The following is a 13,530-nucleotide window of genomic DNA, read 5'->3' on the forward strand; positions in this document are numbered from 1 at the left end:
ATTATTAAAGAAAGTCTCAAAAGTGCATCCATGGTGTATATATCCTTGCATTAAGTGCATATGTACAGTTTCCATGAATTCACAAGAATTTACAGAATTAGGCCAATAAATAGTACTCCCAGAAAACATTTGTGAACTGCATTTTAGCAGGAGAAAATATGCAGGTGTAGATTTGCTTATGTGAAAATCTGAATGTTTTCAAGTTCACTTTTCTTCAAACCGCTTTTTTCCCCAAACCTGGAAGAAGTTTTAAGTCTGCCACTGTCAGTAGTAAATTTCCAACCGTTCTCAGTATGGGAAATGATTAGAGAAGAATTGTTGAAAGCCCTTAAAACATGCACGTTAGTAGGTTTGCACAGACTAAAAAGGGCATTCCAACCCTGGAACTATTGCTTACTACTACCTTCCGCCCCAGTATGTAGACCTGCAGAAACATAGCAGCATAAGAGAATAGCTAGTATTAAAACACTACTATGGTATGAACCCAGGCATAATCAGGGAGGCTATATCAGAACTCTTATATAATGAGATTGCTGCATAATTTGTTGCTGCATTACATGGCACAAAGGGGACAAGTGAATTTTGTTACAGGGCAAGTAGATTTATTAAGCAGCCTACCCCATGGACAAGTAGATATTTTATTAAATTCCACACCCCTGCACTCTCCTTAGTAATGTATTTTCTTTAATTTGTAAGGGCACAAAGTTCGTCCTCCCCCATATAGCTGCCCCATAGCAGGTTCCTGTCACACATTTACTTCTATATAAAGTAAGAATTTCCCTGATGAGCTTTTTTCCTAACTTAGTTGACAATCTAAAAATGCTCTCAATAACTCTTAAAATGTTTAATTCACACGATTTAATATGAGTATCCCAGGTACATTTTCTGTTAAAAAGTAAACCCAAATAAAAAACTCTACTTATCTCCGTTCCTCTCACATGATGTGTTTTATGCTTTAATTTGTTATTACCACGTCATGACAAAGGTTTTACTAAGGTTTAACTGGAGATTTTTTTATCAAACATGTATTTATCAACATTTTCTATCGAGTTGTAGCCCATTTGCTGTCCTCGACAACACTGCGTCATCTGCGTAGAGAAGTACTGGAGTTATGCTTGTTCCAATTTTAGGGGCATTTACATTTTGTTTTTGTAAAAAGGTATGCACGTTATTAATGTATTGGCTGAAAAGGAGAGGTACCCACACACATTCTTGTCGTATTCCCCTAGTGACCCTAAAATCCTGGGTACATTCCCCCATTTTTCGGAAGCGTACTCTAGAGGTTAATGGAGCATAGATTTGGGATAGGTATATTGTGATGTCTATGGAAGATCCTAGCTCTTTCAAGGTTTCCCACAATTTTGCGTGATTGACAAGGTCTAACGCACTTGTGAGGTCTATGAAGTATAGGTGTAACACTCCATCCTTAGCTATAGTATACTTTCCTATTAATTACTCATTATGTAGGCACTGTTCCACTGTACCTCTACCCCTCCTAAACCCATACTGTGCATCGGAGAGGATGTTTCATCAGCCCATGGTTCTAGTCTTCCCAACAGTATTCTTCCCATCAATTTGGAAGTGCAGTCTAGGAAGTTAACAATATTGTCCTCCACCCCCATGGCCCTCATGGACTGCCACATCTTGACCCGGTTGACGCAGTCAAACGCGGATGAAAGGTCCATGAAAGCCAGGTAGATCGTACCTGGGCAAGCAATCGTGTACTTACTGAGGATCAGGTAGAGGTTGAGGCATTGGGCCATGGTAGACCGCCCTAGGCGGAACCCATACTGGATATCAGAAATAATCTTACTCTCCTCTGCCCAGGAGGATAATCTTTCTAATAGCAACCCTCCCACTACCTTTACTACTGAGTCAAGAAGAGAGATCGGCCTATAGCACAAGGTGCTATTGCGATCCCCCTTCTTGAACACCGGCACGATGGTAGAAGTAGCCCAGGAGTCAGGGCAACCGTCCCTGGCTGCGGCGTTAAGTACTGCCACAAGGATCGGAGCCCAAAAAGGTGAATCAGATTTATAGGGGTCGGGGGGGGGTCTTGGGGACTTGTTGCATGTCAGGCCGGCGATCCCTGCCTCTACCTCTTTCTGCTTAAAGACCACAGCGACGGTATTAGTGTCCTTGTCCGTCTGTTCTGAATAAATCGTAGAGCACTTGAACATAGATTGAAAGTGGACACCCATTCTTCCTCCAAGGTAACTAAGCCTAAGTCACCACCTTTAACTGTCTCAAACAATGGTCTGTTGACAATGCCCCAAAACCTTGAGCTGTTCCCTCAATTGATATTTAATAATGTTAATTGTTATTTGTTTTTAGATTACGTTTTATGTGTGGGTTCTGGGGTTTATAGAGGTCAAGGGTCGGAAGTAATTTATTTTTATTTAATTCATAATTAGTTAATTAATAATTAATTGATAATTATGTTAATTGTGTAATACAATTTTTTAGGTAAAGGTTGTGGTGTTATAACGGTAAAGGGTGGAAAGCAATTTATTTTTAATTAATTCATAATTAGTTGTTAAATACTAGTAATTATTTAATTGACAATTTATTTTAAGTTTGTAATACCTTTTTTTAAAGTTACATTTTAAGTGTGAGTTGTGGGTTTATGGGGTGAAGGGTGGGAAGTTAAATAATTTTTGTTGATAATTATGTTGAGCTATGTAATTGTTATAAAATTCAATTTAGATATGGGTTTTGTTGGGGTATGGGGTGGGAAGTAAATACCTCTTAGGTCATTAATATATTTTTTGTACTTAATAATTAATAATTTGATAATTATGTTAATGGTGTACATCATTTTTTATAAAAATGTATGTCAATTGGTTTGTTGATAAATAATTTTTGATAAACACATTTTATTGATTATACAGAAAAAAAAACAGCCAATCACCACAATACCACAATAACAAAGAATTACGTGCATTACTCTGGACGACCCAAAGGCCGTAGACATACAAATTCAGAAGGACGGATAAGGGAGCATCCCCACCAGAAACAGGCCAAACTTCCCAACCACTTCCCCCAGACCCTGCAATACTTCTTGGGGCAGCCACGTGTCTTGTACAGTGTCATCTCTTGCGTGGCGCACCAGTCTACTACGGCCTGCTACTTCCCCACAGTGGGAGGGTCAGGGCACTTCCAAGCGGAAGCTATGTCTCTTTTGCCCACTACCATTGCTGTAGTGTAAAAAAGTTTTTTGTGTCTGGTCGCGTCTAACCCGTCAGTGATGCCCAGCAGTGCGTGTTTGGGGGCGTGTGAGACCTCCCACCCCAACACCTCAGTGAGTTCCTCCTCAATGTCGCTCCAGTAGCGCGCCAGACGTGGGCAACTCCATACCATGTTAAAGAAGTCGGCAGGCTCATAACCGCACCTGTCACAGGAAGGGGTTGGCTGGAGCCCCGCGCGGTGTAAGCGTGCTGGCGTCATATAGGCAAAGTGCAAAAAGTAGAGTTGTGTCGAGCACAATCTAGCTGAGGCGGTGACTGTCCTGGGGGCCATAAGGGCATCGCACCAGTCTTCCTCGTCCAAGGAACCCACCTATTCCTCCCATTGGGCCCGCAGTCGGTCAAGAGATGTAGGAGTGTTATTAATGAGCGACCAATAAATGCGGGAGACGCCCCCTCTCCCCAGGTCCCCCAGCATAATTTGTGCCTCGGGATGGCTATGATCCGGGAGTCGTGTGCCAGTTAAGTGTACTTGAAGGGCATGGCGAAGCTGCAAGTATCTGTAAAACTGCGAGCGATGCAATGAATGCCTAGCCCGGAGGTCTTGGAAGGAGCGCATGTGGTCACCCACCCAAATGTCGGCTAGTTGGGAAATGCCTATAAGGTCCCAAGACCTAAAACCCTGCAGCCCATTGACTTCTCTAATCCAGGTACCATGCCACAGGGGTGTGCATTGAGTCAATGTGCGGGTCCACCCGGCAGGCCAGGAACACCGAACGCGTCCCCTCCGGCAAGCGAGACGGGACAGGCGCCCCATACATCATCGACTGGAGGTTAGACAAGCCCAGTTCACTAAGTTCTAATCTGTAGGCCGGATCTGACCATCCTCCGTTGAGCCAGTCGTGCAAGGAGAGCAGGCTTGTGGCTAGGTAGTACAAGTATAGATGGGTCATCCCAAGCCCCCATCAAAGGAGGGGATCTGACAAACACCTAGGGCCAGTCGAGACCTGCCCTTGCCCCAGAGGAATTTTGAGGCCAAGCTATCGAGTTCCCGGAACCACGCTCTCGAAAAGTTGATGGGGGTGTTTTGGAGCATGTAAAGGAACCTGGGAAGAACCATAATCTTAAACAGAGCAACTCTTCCCATGGGGTTCAGCGGCAACGACTGCCATTTTGACAGATCCGCCTTGGTCCTTTTCACCAGGGTGGTAACATTGAGGGCCCAGCTGAGTTCGGGGGGCAGTCACCCATATCCCTAGGTACTAAAGGATTGGCGACGGAGTGGTATAGTCGATTGCCAACCAAAACACTCCCTGGACATATGGAGGGGAACCAAGACCGATTTGTCGGGTTTGAGCCGGAGGCCCGATGCCTGTTCAAAGGACCGGAGGATCTGGAGGCATTGAGGGTCCGTGTTGGCGGGATCCGCCAAGTAGAGCAGGACATCGTCCGCGTAAAGGGCGATTTTATCTGCCTCCGTGTTGGGCCACTCCCAGCCCCGCCCTCTGGAACGTATCCGAGCTGCCAGAGGTTCCATCACCAGGGCAAAGAGCAGGGGAGAAAGGGGGCATCCATGCCTCGTTCCCCTTCAGATCGGAAAGGGATCTGACAGAAGCCATTCACAAGGACGCGCGGCCTCGGTCGAGCGTATAATAGTCGGACGTAACCTCAGAAGCAGGGACCAAATCCCATTGTTTCCAGAACATCGTCCAAGAACCCCCAGTCCACCGAGTCGAAGGCTTTCTCAAAGTCTACCAAGAGGAGAGCGAGGTAAGGGGTGAGCAAGTTGCAGTAGGGCAAAGCGGTATGGAGCCTCTGCAAAAAATGACGGGTGCCACACGCCGGCATGAACCCACATTGATCCGGGTGGACCAACGTACGTAAAAGGGCTTCAGACGCTGGGCGAGTATTGTAGCGTACAACTTCAGCTCTGTTTTAATGAGGGAGATGGGACGATAGTCCGCGCATCGAGGCGAGGGTGGTTGGGACTTGGGAAGGACCACAATGGTAGCCATATCGGTTTCGAAGGGAAAGGAACCTGTCTCTGTCACCTCCTTGAATAATTGGGCGAGATATGGAGTCAATGTCTCTCTATACAGGGCGTAGAATTCCTGGGGGAGGCCGTCTGGTCCTGGCGTCTTACCGGACGAGACGAGGGTAATCGCATCGGCAATTTCTGCATGGGTGATGGGATGGTCTATATTGACCCTAGCATCGGAGTCCAATTGAGGGAGGCTACAGGCACCAGCCTGCAACAAATCTGTAAGGATAAGGGAGGGAGCCCTGGCTGTATAAAGCTGATGGTAGTACGTCGCAAAGGCCTGGGCCATGTCGGCCTGGGAATGATGCACAAGCCATCCTGATCCTCTATTTCTGGAATTATTCGATTCGCTCTGGGGTAGGTGACTAGTCTGTGGAGGAGAGAACCGTTCTTGTCTCCCCATCCGTACACCCTGGCGCCAGACGAGCACCAGAGAAGCTTAGCTGCGTCCAGCGACAATTGGCGAATCTCCTCCCGAATGTGGGCAAGGAGCCTCACTGCGGAGGCGTCTGGGTTCAGGGCGGTGGATCGCTCGAGGCGCAGGGCCTGTGCTTCACCTGAGGTGAGCTGTCCAGCTGTGCACGCCACTGGGTTTTGAGTTGCCCCTTGGCAACCCCGCTTATCGTTGCCTTATGTGCCTCCCACAAGACGCCCGGAGACAACACGACCCCTCATTTGTCTGGAAGTATTGTTTTAGCTCCCGTCCCACGCTTTCATTCTCCATGTCTGACGCATAGAGGCGGGAATACCTACAGTGAGTAGCACCGGGGAATGGTCCGATATACCCCTAGGGAGGATAGCGACTTCCTGCAGCAAGAGGCAGTCGATCGAGGGAATGTAGAAGGTGTCAATACGCGCGTGCGTGTGGTGCGCGGCCGAGGTGTGGGTGAACTGTCTAGTCCGCGGGTGCCACACACGCCAGGCATCGCAGAGACGCAGGAAAGCAGCCCAGTCCGTTAGGTGTTTCGCATGCGCCAGTCTGCCATGGGAAGGGGGCCCAGTCGCGTCTAGCGCAGGAAAGGGGACCGCGTTGAAGTCACCCCCCAGGAAGATGGGGCCCGTGGGCAAGGAAGCCAGGAGTCCCGTGGAGGCTGCCAGGGTTGCAGTAAGCCGTGATGGGGGGGGGGGGGGGGGGGGGGGGGAGAGAAGTACAACGACCAAGTTAAGGGTACCAGACAGTGCCACAAAGGTGCCCTGGTCGTCGCGAACCACTCGTGTCGCCACAAATGGGAGGGAGCGCTACACCAGAATCGCAACCCCACGGGACCCGCGTACGAAGCCCGAGTGCCAGACCTTGTCGTACCCATATCATGCTAGGAAGGGGCCGTGGTTACCCAATAGGTGTGTTTCTTGCAGCATTAGGACCTCCACCCCCTGACGCTTCGCATATCAAAGTACTGCTGATCGCCTGAGACAATCAAGGAAACCATTGACTTTCCAGGACAGGAGGCGCAAGGATACACCCTGCTGTAACATGACTGTCGTCCTAGTGGTTTGTCTCGGGGTGGGGGATGGCCCTGGAGGGGAGCTCTGTCCAGGACGCTAACGCCGGGATGCGTGAATGGGGCCTGGATATTAAGACTCATGCATTGGGTGCCCATAAGGTGTGTTTCTTGTAGACACAAAATATCTGCCGCGTGCCGCTGAGCTCTCCGAACGACAGCCGTGCGTTTTATGCGGTCTAGGAGGCCGTTGACATTCCACGAGAGAATGTGGAGAGATCTATGCAAGGTGGACGTCATTGGGGTGGGAAGAGCGTGGAGGAGGCACTTAGATCGGCCTGGGTCCCAAGGGAAGTAGTGTGTCCTGACCAGTGCCTTTGGGTAAAGAACAATAACCAGCGGCCCGTAGGCGGCTAAAACAACAAACAATCTGGAGACAATGGTCTACCCACCCTCCCTCGCCCCCCCAACTCCCCCCACCCTACACTTCTGAAAACGAAGCATCTGTCGCTCTGAAAAGGAAAACATTCAAAACACCCACTAGCGAGTCGTACTGCTAAGCTAAAACGGTTAGCTGAACGTGAACTTGGCAGAGAAGGACCCCCATCCATAGAGCCGGATAAGAGATTTGTCAACAGCTGTTAATTACGTTTGAGCTAATCTGTGTCCAGAAATACATGTAAGTACAGGAGTTGGAATAGGAAACAGTTCACTGAGTCTTGGTCACAGTGAAGTTGAATTGCACCTGCTATAGCAGTTGGCAGGCATTCATAAGTATAGGTGCCTTGTTGGGAACAAGGTGAAAAGTATGTGCTTTTGCCCCAGTTCAAACTCTCCCATCATCTCCGGATCTAAGAAGCACAGGGCTCCTAGACAGGTCTAAGCCTTGGTGATGTCCGGGATACGGCTCAAACTGATCAGGGAGTTAGTAGGGCTGGAAGTGGCGGACCTCTGAGTTGAAACATGTGAAGAAGGGCGCCGACCTCGATGGTCATTTTTCTTACGAGACCTAGTCCGCCGTCGTTGAGGTTTAGGTAGGGCCGGGTGGGGCTACGGGGGAGGGCCTGCTGGGTCGGGGAGAGGGGTGTCGGCCGATTCAGGAGGGGGCGGCCTTCCGTAAGCCAGGTCCATGCCGCCTGAGGGGTATCGAAGAAGAATGTCTTGTCTTGAAAGACCACCCTGAGCCGGGCCGGGAAGAGAAGACCATATCTAAGACTCAGGTTGCGGAGCTTCTGCTTGACCTCGTCATAGGTTCGACGCTGTGCCTGAACCTCCCTGGTGTAATCTGGAAAGACCATCATTTTACTGTTCTGAAACATCAGAGAGCCCTGGGCCCTGGCCTCCCTGTGGATGGCATCTCTATCCCGGAAATTGAGAACCCTCAGGATGATGGGTCTGACAGGAGCCCCGGGGGGAGGCTTGGGGGCCAGGGAGCGATGTGCCCGCTCAACGGCAAACCAGGGCGAAAGGGACTCCCCGGGCATCCATGAGCGCACCCATTCCTCCACGAACATGTCCGCGTGACCTTTCTCCGTTCCCTCGGGAAAGCCTATGAGGCGCAGGCTGTTCCTTCGTGATCTTTTTTCTGCGTCCTCTGCCCACCGGTGGAGTTCCGAGGTCTGGGTCTGGAGTCGGGCCACCTGCGTTTTAAGCTGTCCAATGCCTTCCTCCGCCGTGGAAATGCGGGACTCTGCTTCTGTGATTTGTGCCGTAGCATTGCGCAGGTCTTGGCGGATCAGAGCTACATCCATCCTCACCTCGCTGATCTTGGTCTCAACGGAAGCCTGCGAGGTGCCCATTGCCTGAAGGATGGTGGAGAGATCATCCCCTGCTTGGGCAGGGGCCCTGGAAGCCCCACCTCCAGGATCCCGGTCTGTCGCGGTGAAGCGGTCCATTGTGGTTTTGGCTGGAGTGGCAGGGTTCTGCTGGGCGCGGTTCCGCCCTATCGCCCCCAAGGAAAGATTTGGCCTTGGCTCAGGCAGTGGGAGAACACAGCGGTCCTGCAGAGGGCAGGGGGTCTCCGGTCACCCAGGCCGTCAATACTCCGGTCCGGGCGCCCAGGTGCGCCCTCTCAGAAGAGGAAGAGGGATGCTGTGCCTCAGGGCCGGCGGCGGGTCTGCACGTGGCACCCCAATGGAAGGCAGTATCCACAGCCACAAGCGGCGACCGATGACAGGGGGTCCCCACTCGTTCCGGGGCCCCGGCCACCTCGTCAGCAACAGGGAAGCAGCTGTGTCCTCGGAGGGTAGGCGGAGAGGTGGGTCGCATCCAACGCCGCCTTCCACCGGAAGGTCGGTGGCCCGTAAGGGGGGTGGTCCAGAGGATCAGGCCCAGAACTGTGGGTGTGAGGCAGGAGCACAGTGAGGGTTGGGGGGGAGGGGACAGCCAGGCCGTCCCCCACCCTACCACCTGACCAGATGGCCGGTCCCCCACCCCAGGCCCCCTCATCGGTAGTGTGCCGTCACTCCGTTCCTACGAATACCAGCAGTCTCCGGGAGAGCCAACGCCCACTGTGGCAGGTGTTCGGAGTTCTAAATTATTGATGCTCGAGGCAGTGTTTCTGAAGCCTCTGAAGAAATGCTAAGGCAGCATGAAACGCGTCAGGCTATGGTGATTTGTTGGACTGAGTTTTTCAACTGCGCTGTTGGTATGTGTTATGTATTTAACATTCTAATAAGTTTATATTTAAAATTCTTTTAATATTAACTATATTTGTATTTATTTACATATATTTTTTCTATTACTTTCGAAGTAATTTTTTTTGTTCAAGATATTTTGTTTGTTTTTATCGTTGCACTGATAGTAGTGGAAATATTAAATTTTACCCCTCTTCGATCCAACATTTTCTCTACTGTTATACTGACTGGAGTGGGTATAGTAAATTTTACCCCTCCGCTATCCGACACTTTCCCTTCTGTTGTACTGACTGGCGTTGGAATAGTAAACTTTATCGCTCTACTAACACTTTCCCTACTGTTGCAGCTATTGAAGTCGGAATAGTAAATTTTACCCCTCCGCTATGTAACACTTTCCCTACTGTTGTATTGACTGAAGTGGGAATAGTATATTTTACCCCTCTGCGATCTAACACTTTACCTACTGTTGCACTCATTGGAGTGGAAATAGTAAATTGTACGCCTCTGCAGTCTAACGCTTTCTCTACTGTTGTGCTGACTGGAGTGGGAATAGTAAATTTAACTTTTCCGCTATCCAACACTTTCCCTATTGTTGGACTCACTGGAGTGGGAATAGTACATTTTACTCATCTGCAATTGAACAGTTTCCCTACTGTTGAACTGTCTGGAATGGTTATACTAAATCTTACCTATCTGCAATCATTTACTGGAGGGAAATTTGTAAATTATTGTAAATTATTTTATATTGTTAGAATTTATTTCAAATTATATTTTTAAATATTGATGTTATTAATGTGTAAAATATTTTGTACTACATTTTAAGTTGTTTACTTTTAAAATTTTATTAGAACTGATTGTTTTTAAAAGATTTTATTTCATTGATATATAATAAATACTCTACAGCCGTCTTCCAATTATAGGTGGCGAAACCAGAGCACACACCACAAAATAGGTGCACAGCATGTTTATTCGTAGTCAGCCATTATGTGTTTCAGCCCTCTCGGGGCCTTGATCACATGACACGCGCTGCAGCTTCAATCTACCATTTTAACCCATTTTCTTAAAGTGACAAGTGCTGATAAATACAATCATAGATCTCAACAACATACTATTTGGTTTTTTTCCCCACAAAATATTAGGAGGTTGAATTTAATGTAATAGATATATATTTGTTATATTATATTAAAACATTTTGAAATTATAATTTGTTGAAGTATTATTTTTAAGTAGATATATGTAAATATATATTGGTATATATTTAACTTTTTTTTAATTAAGTTTATTTGTTATATTTGTTAAAATATACAATTTTCTTTAAATTAATGTTATTTGATATATTTCATATTTAATATTTATAATTTTATATATATATTTAAAAACAATATTTAATGTAACAATATTAATGACCTCAATTTTTTCTCTCAATATTTTTATACTTACCATTAGAAGTATAGGATTACGATATTTTTGACTATATTTTTGTATGGTGATATTTTGGGGGTCGATATTCTGTCAGTGAACCAGCCAGCACACTAGAGGTTGGTAGGTTCTCAGTGGGTACCTCTAAGGTACCCTCTTGGTGCATGTATCAATAAATCTATCACTGGAATCAGTCTGGGTTTATTAATATGAGATGTTTGATATATTTGGTTTCAGTGAAGCTATCATGTAACTGGGGAACTGGTAATCACCAGTGCATATTCTCAAGATGGCTTCCCTGTTCATTGCTTATGTCCAATAATCGACTTGGACATTACAGGAGTGTATCTGCTCTTGCAGATATGTCCTCACATGTAATATAATGCACCCTGCCTTAGGTCTGGAAGGCCTGCTGTAGGGTGGCGTACATATATTGCATGCAGAGTCTGCAGACATGGAACACAGGAGGTAAGCCATGTCATGTCATCACTTCGGTCTGCACCATGTCATGCGGGGTGGTGAAGGGTCCCTTAGGGTGGCACAATACATGCAGCAGCCCTTGGAGACCCTTTTTAGTATCCATGCCCTAGGTACCAGGGGTACTAATTTCCAGAGACTTGCAGGGGTGCTAAAGGTATTGCCCATTGGGGGAACAATTGTACAGTTTTAGGGAAAGAGATCTGGCACTGGGGTCCTGGATAGCAGGAACCCAGTGCACTTCTGTCAAAATTACATCATTTACCGATCAAAAAGTGGGGGTGACTATGTCAGAAAAGAGAATACGACGGAGCCTACTAAATCTGAAGGGGCACGGAGTTCCACAGTTTAGGAGCTAAGTAACTAAATGAGGAGCCCCTGATAAGCACTCTATTTATTGTGGGCCTGCTGGCCAGCAGAGCTCCAGAAGATCTAAGATTCCTGGCAGGGAGGTAAGACTTGAGTTTGCAATGTAAATAGCGAGGACCCTTGTTTGCAGAAGTCCTGCAACAGATGCACGGGGATTTAAAGGAGACTCTGTTTCAGAATCAACCAGTGCAGCTTGGAGAGTGCAGCCCCCGTAGGAGCATGTCTGGGAAGATCCAACAGAAGGCAGGCCGCTGCATTTTGTCCTCATTGAAGTCTCTTCAGTCGGGTTTTAGACACCCCCAGGTACAGGACATTGCAGTAGTCCAGCCTGATCATAACCAGTGCCTGGACTACTGCTTTTTTTTGCAGACTCTGGCAGAAAAAAAAAATGTTAAGGGTGTTTAAGAAACATTTCCCTGCCAGAGCCATGATTTGGCATTCAAAAATGAGCTTCTCGGCTAATCATATGCCTACGTCTTTAGCCATGGACTTGGGTAAAGGGCCAAGAGAGTTGGTCACCATGTGGTGGACCAGATAGAGGGTTGTTTGCCCATGATGAGAATCTTGGTTTTCTCTGAGTTCAACTTGATACAGTTGAGATCCATCCCCTGGGCGACTTCTGTGTGGCAAAGTTTCAATGTGATAGCCATATTGACAGAGTTCTGTGACAGGGTGATAATGAGTTGAATGTCATCTGCGTACGTAATGATGTTAAAACGGTGCCTCTAGATGACCTCTGCCAGGTAATGCTTTAAATCCTGCAACTTTAAGAAAAGTAACTTATAATTGTCTTTCGTTGTTAGTATATGAAATGTTACAATGCAGGTGCTGTGATAGTCGAACTTTACAAAAAAAAGGAGCGTGTCCAATCAGTCTCTTTTTAAATTTTTCATGCAGCCCAGCCAACGCATTTTGTCCATGCGGACATCATCAGGCTCTGAGTTAGTGGGAGCACACTGTGCATGGAGTTCAGTTAAATGGATAAGTTTGAGCGCATAGGCAGCGTACAGCAGAAACAAGCGTATTTGGCTAGAGGAGGTCTTCTAGGAGGAACTTGCTCTAAGCATCCTGGGAACGCATCATTGTGTCCGCATGACATGCTGCATTCTATGCGCAGTGTGCTCCCGCTAACTAAGACCCTGATGATGTCCGAACACAAGAGACTCTTTGGACACGTGCCTTTTTTAAATTATTTTTTTTAAGTCTGACCTTATATGAAACGTGGCCCAGGTGCAGTGGGGCCACTTAAAGTTGTAGTGTGGAGGTGTGAGAACGTAACTTGTCTTTATAACACACCAGTGCACCCTTGTATTTAGCCTTCACTGTCATTGCACATACTTTTACGTGCTGTGATAGTCTGGCAGTTTTGATTTCTAAAACTTGCAAATTTCTTTTTCAGAATTCCCAAGTTACAATTGAAGAGTTCCACTGCAAGCTTCAGGAGTCCACAAACTTTCCTCTGCGGCCCTTCGTGATCCCCTTCCTGAAGGTACTGTAGATTGTTTGTTTGTGATCCTGTGCTTCCCTGTCTGATCTCATTCTGGATATAGTCACATTGAGGCCCTTTCTGATCCACTTCTAAAGGTAGTGTTCTTTTAATTTGATCCCAGTCTGGATATTAATATCGTCCGCCCCGTTGTGATCTGCTCAATTGTCTTGCTTCGCCTTTCAGATAATACAGAATTTCCCACATGATGGCTCAACACTCGGCGAAGCAGGAGACATACCACAATAGCTAACACCTTTAGAAAAGGGGTTTATTTTACAAAATGCAAAGACTCTCTTTTTAGAATAAGACTTGGGTTTTTATTTTACACATACAAATACAAATATATATATATGTGTATATATATATATATATATATATATATATATATATAACCAGAACTTCGCTTTCACTCGGTTGTCGGCATAGAAAAACGAAACGGACCCAAAGAGGTAGAGTTTGCTTAATTTATTTC

General features: G+C 46.9%; 1 protein-coding gene across 5 annotated transcripts in view; it reads left to right on the plus strand.

Annotated features, from left to right (window-relative positions):
- The window catches only part of CBFA2T2 (CBFA2/RUNX1 partner transcriptional co-repressor 2), a 383,740-nt gene that overhangs the window by 105,783 nt on the left and 264,427 nt on the right, over positions 1-13,530 (plus strand). For all 5 annotated transcript variants that reach the window (XM_086932380.1, XM_086932381.1, XM_086932382.1 and 2 more), the window contains exon 4: positions 12,969-13,058. In XM_086932380.1, coding sequence (XP_086788506.1) covers positions 12,969-13,058 — 90 coding nt within the window. The remainder of the gene's footprint in view (positions 1-12,968; positions 13,059-13,530) is intronic.

The sequence above is a fragment of the Lissotriton vulgaris genome, chromosome 7 (genome assembly GCF_964263255.1).
Source record: "Lissotriton vulgaris chromosome 7, aLisVul1.2, whole genome shotgun sequence".
NCBI lineage: Eukaryota > Metazoa > Chordata > Amphibia > Caudata > Salamandridae > Lissotriton > Lissotriton vulgaris.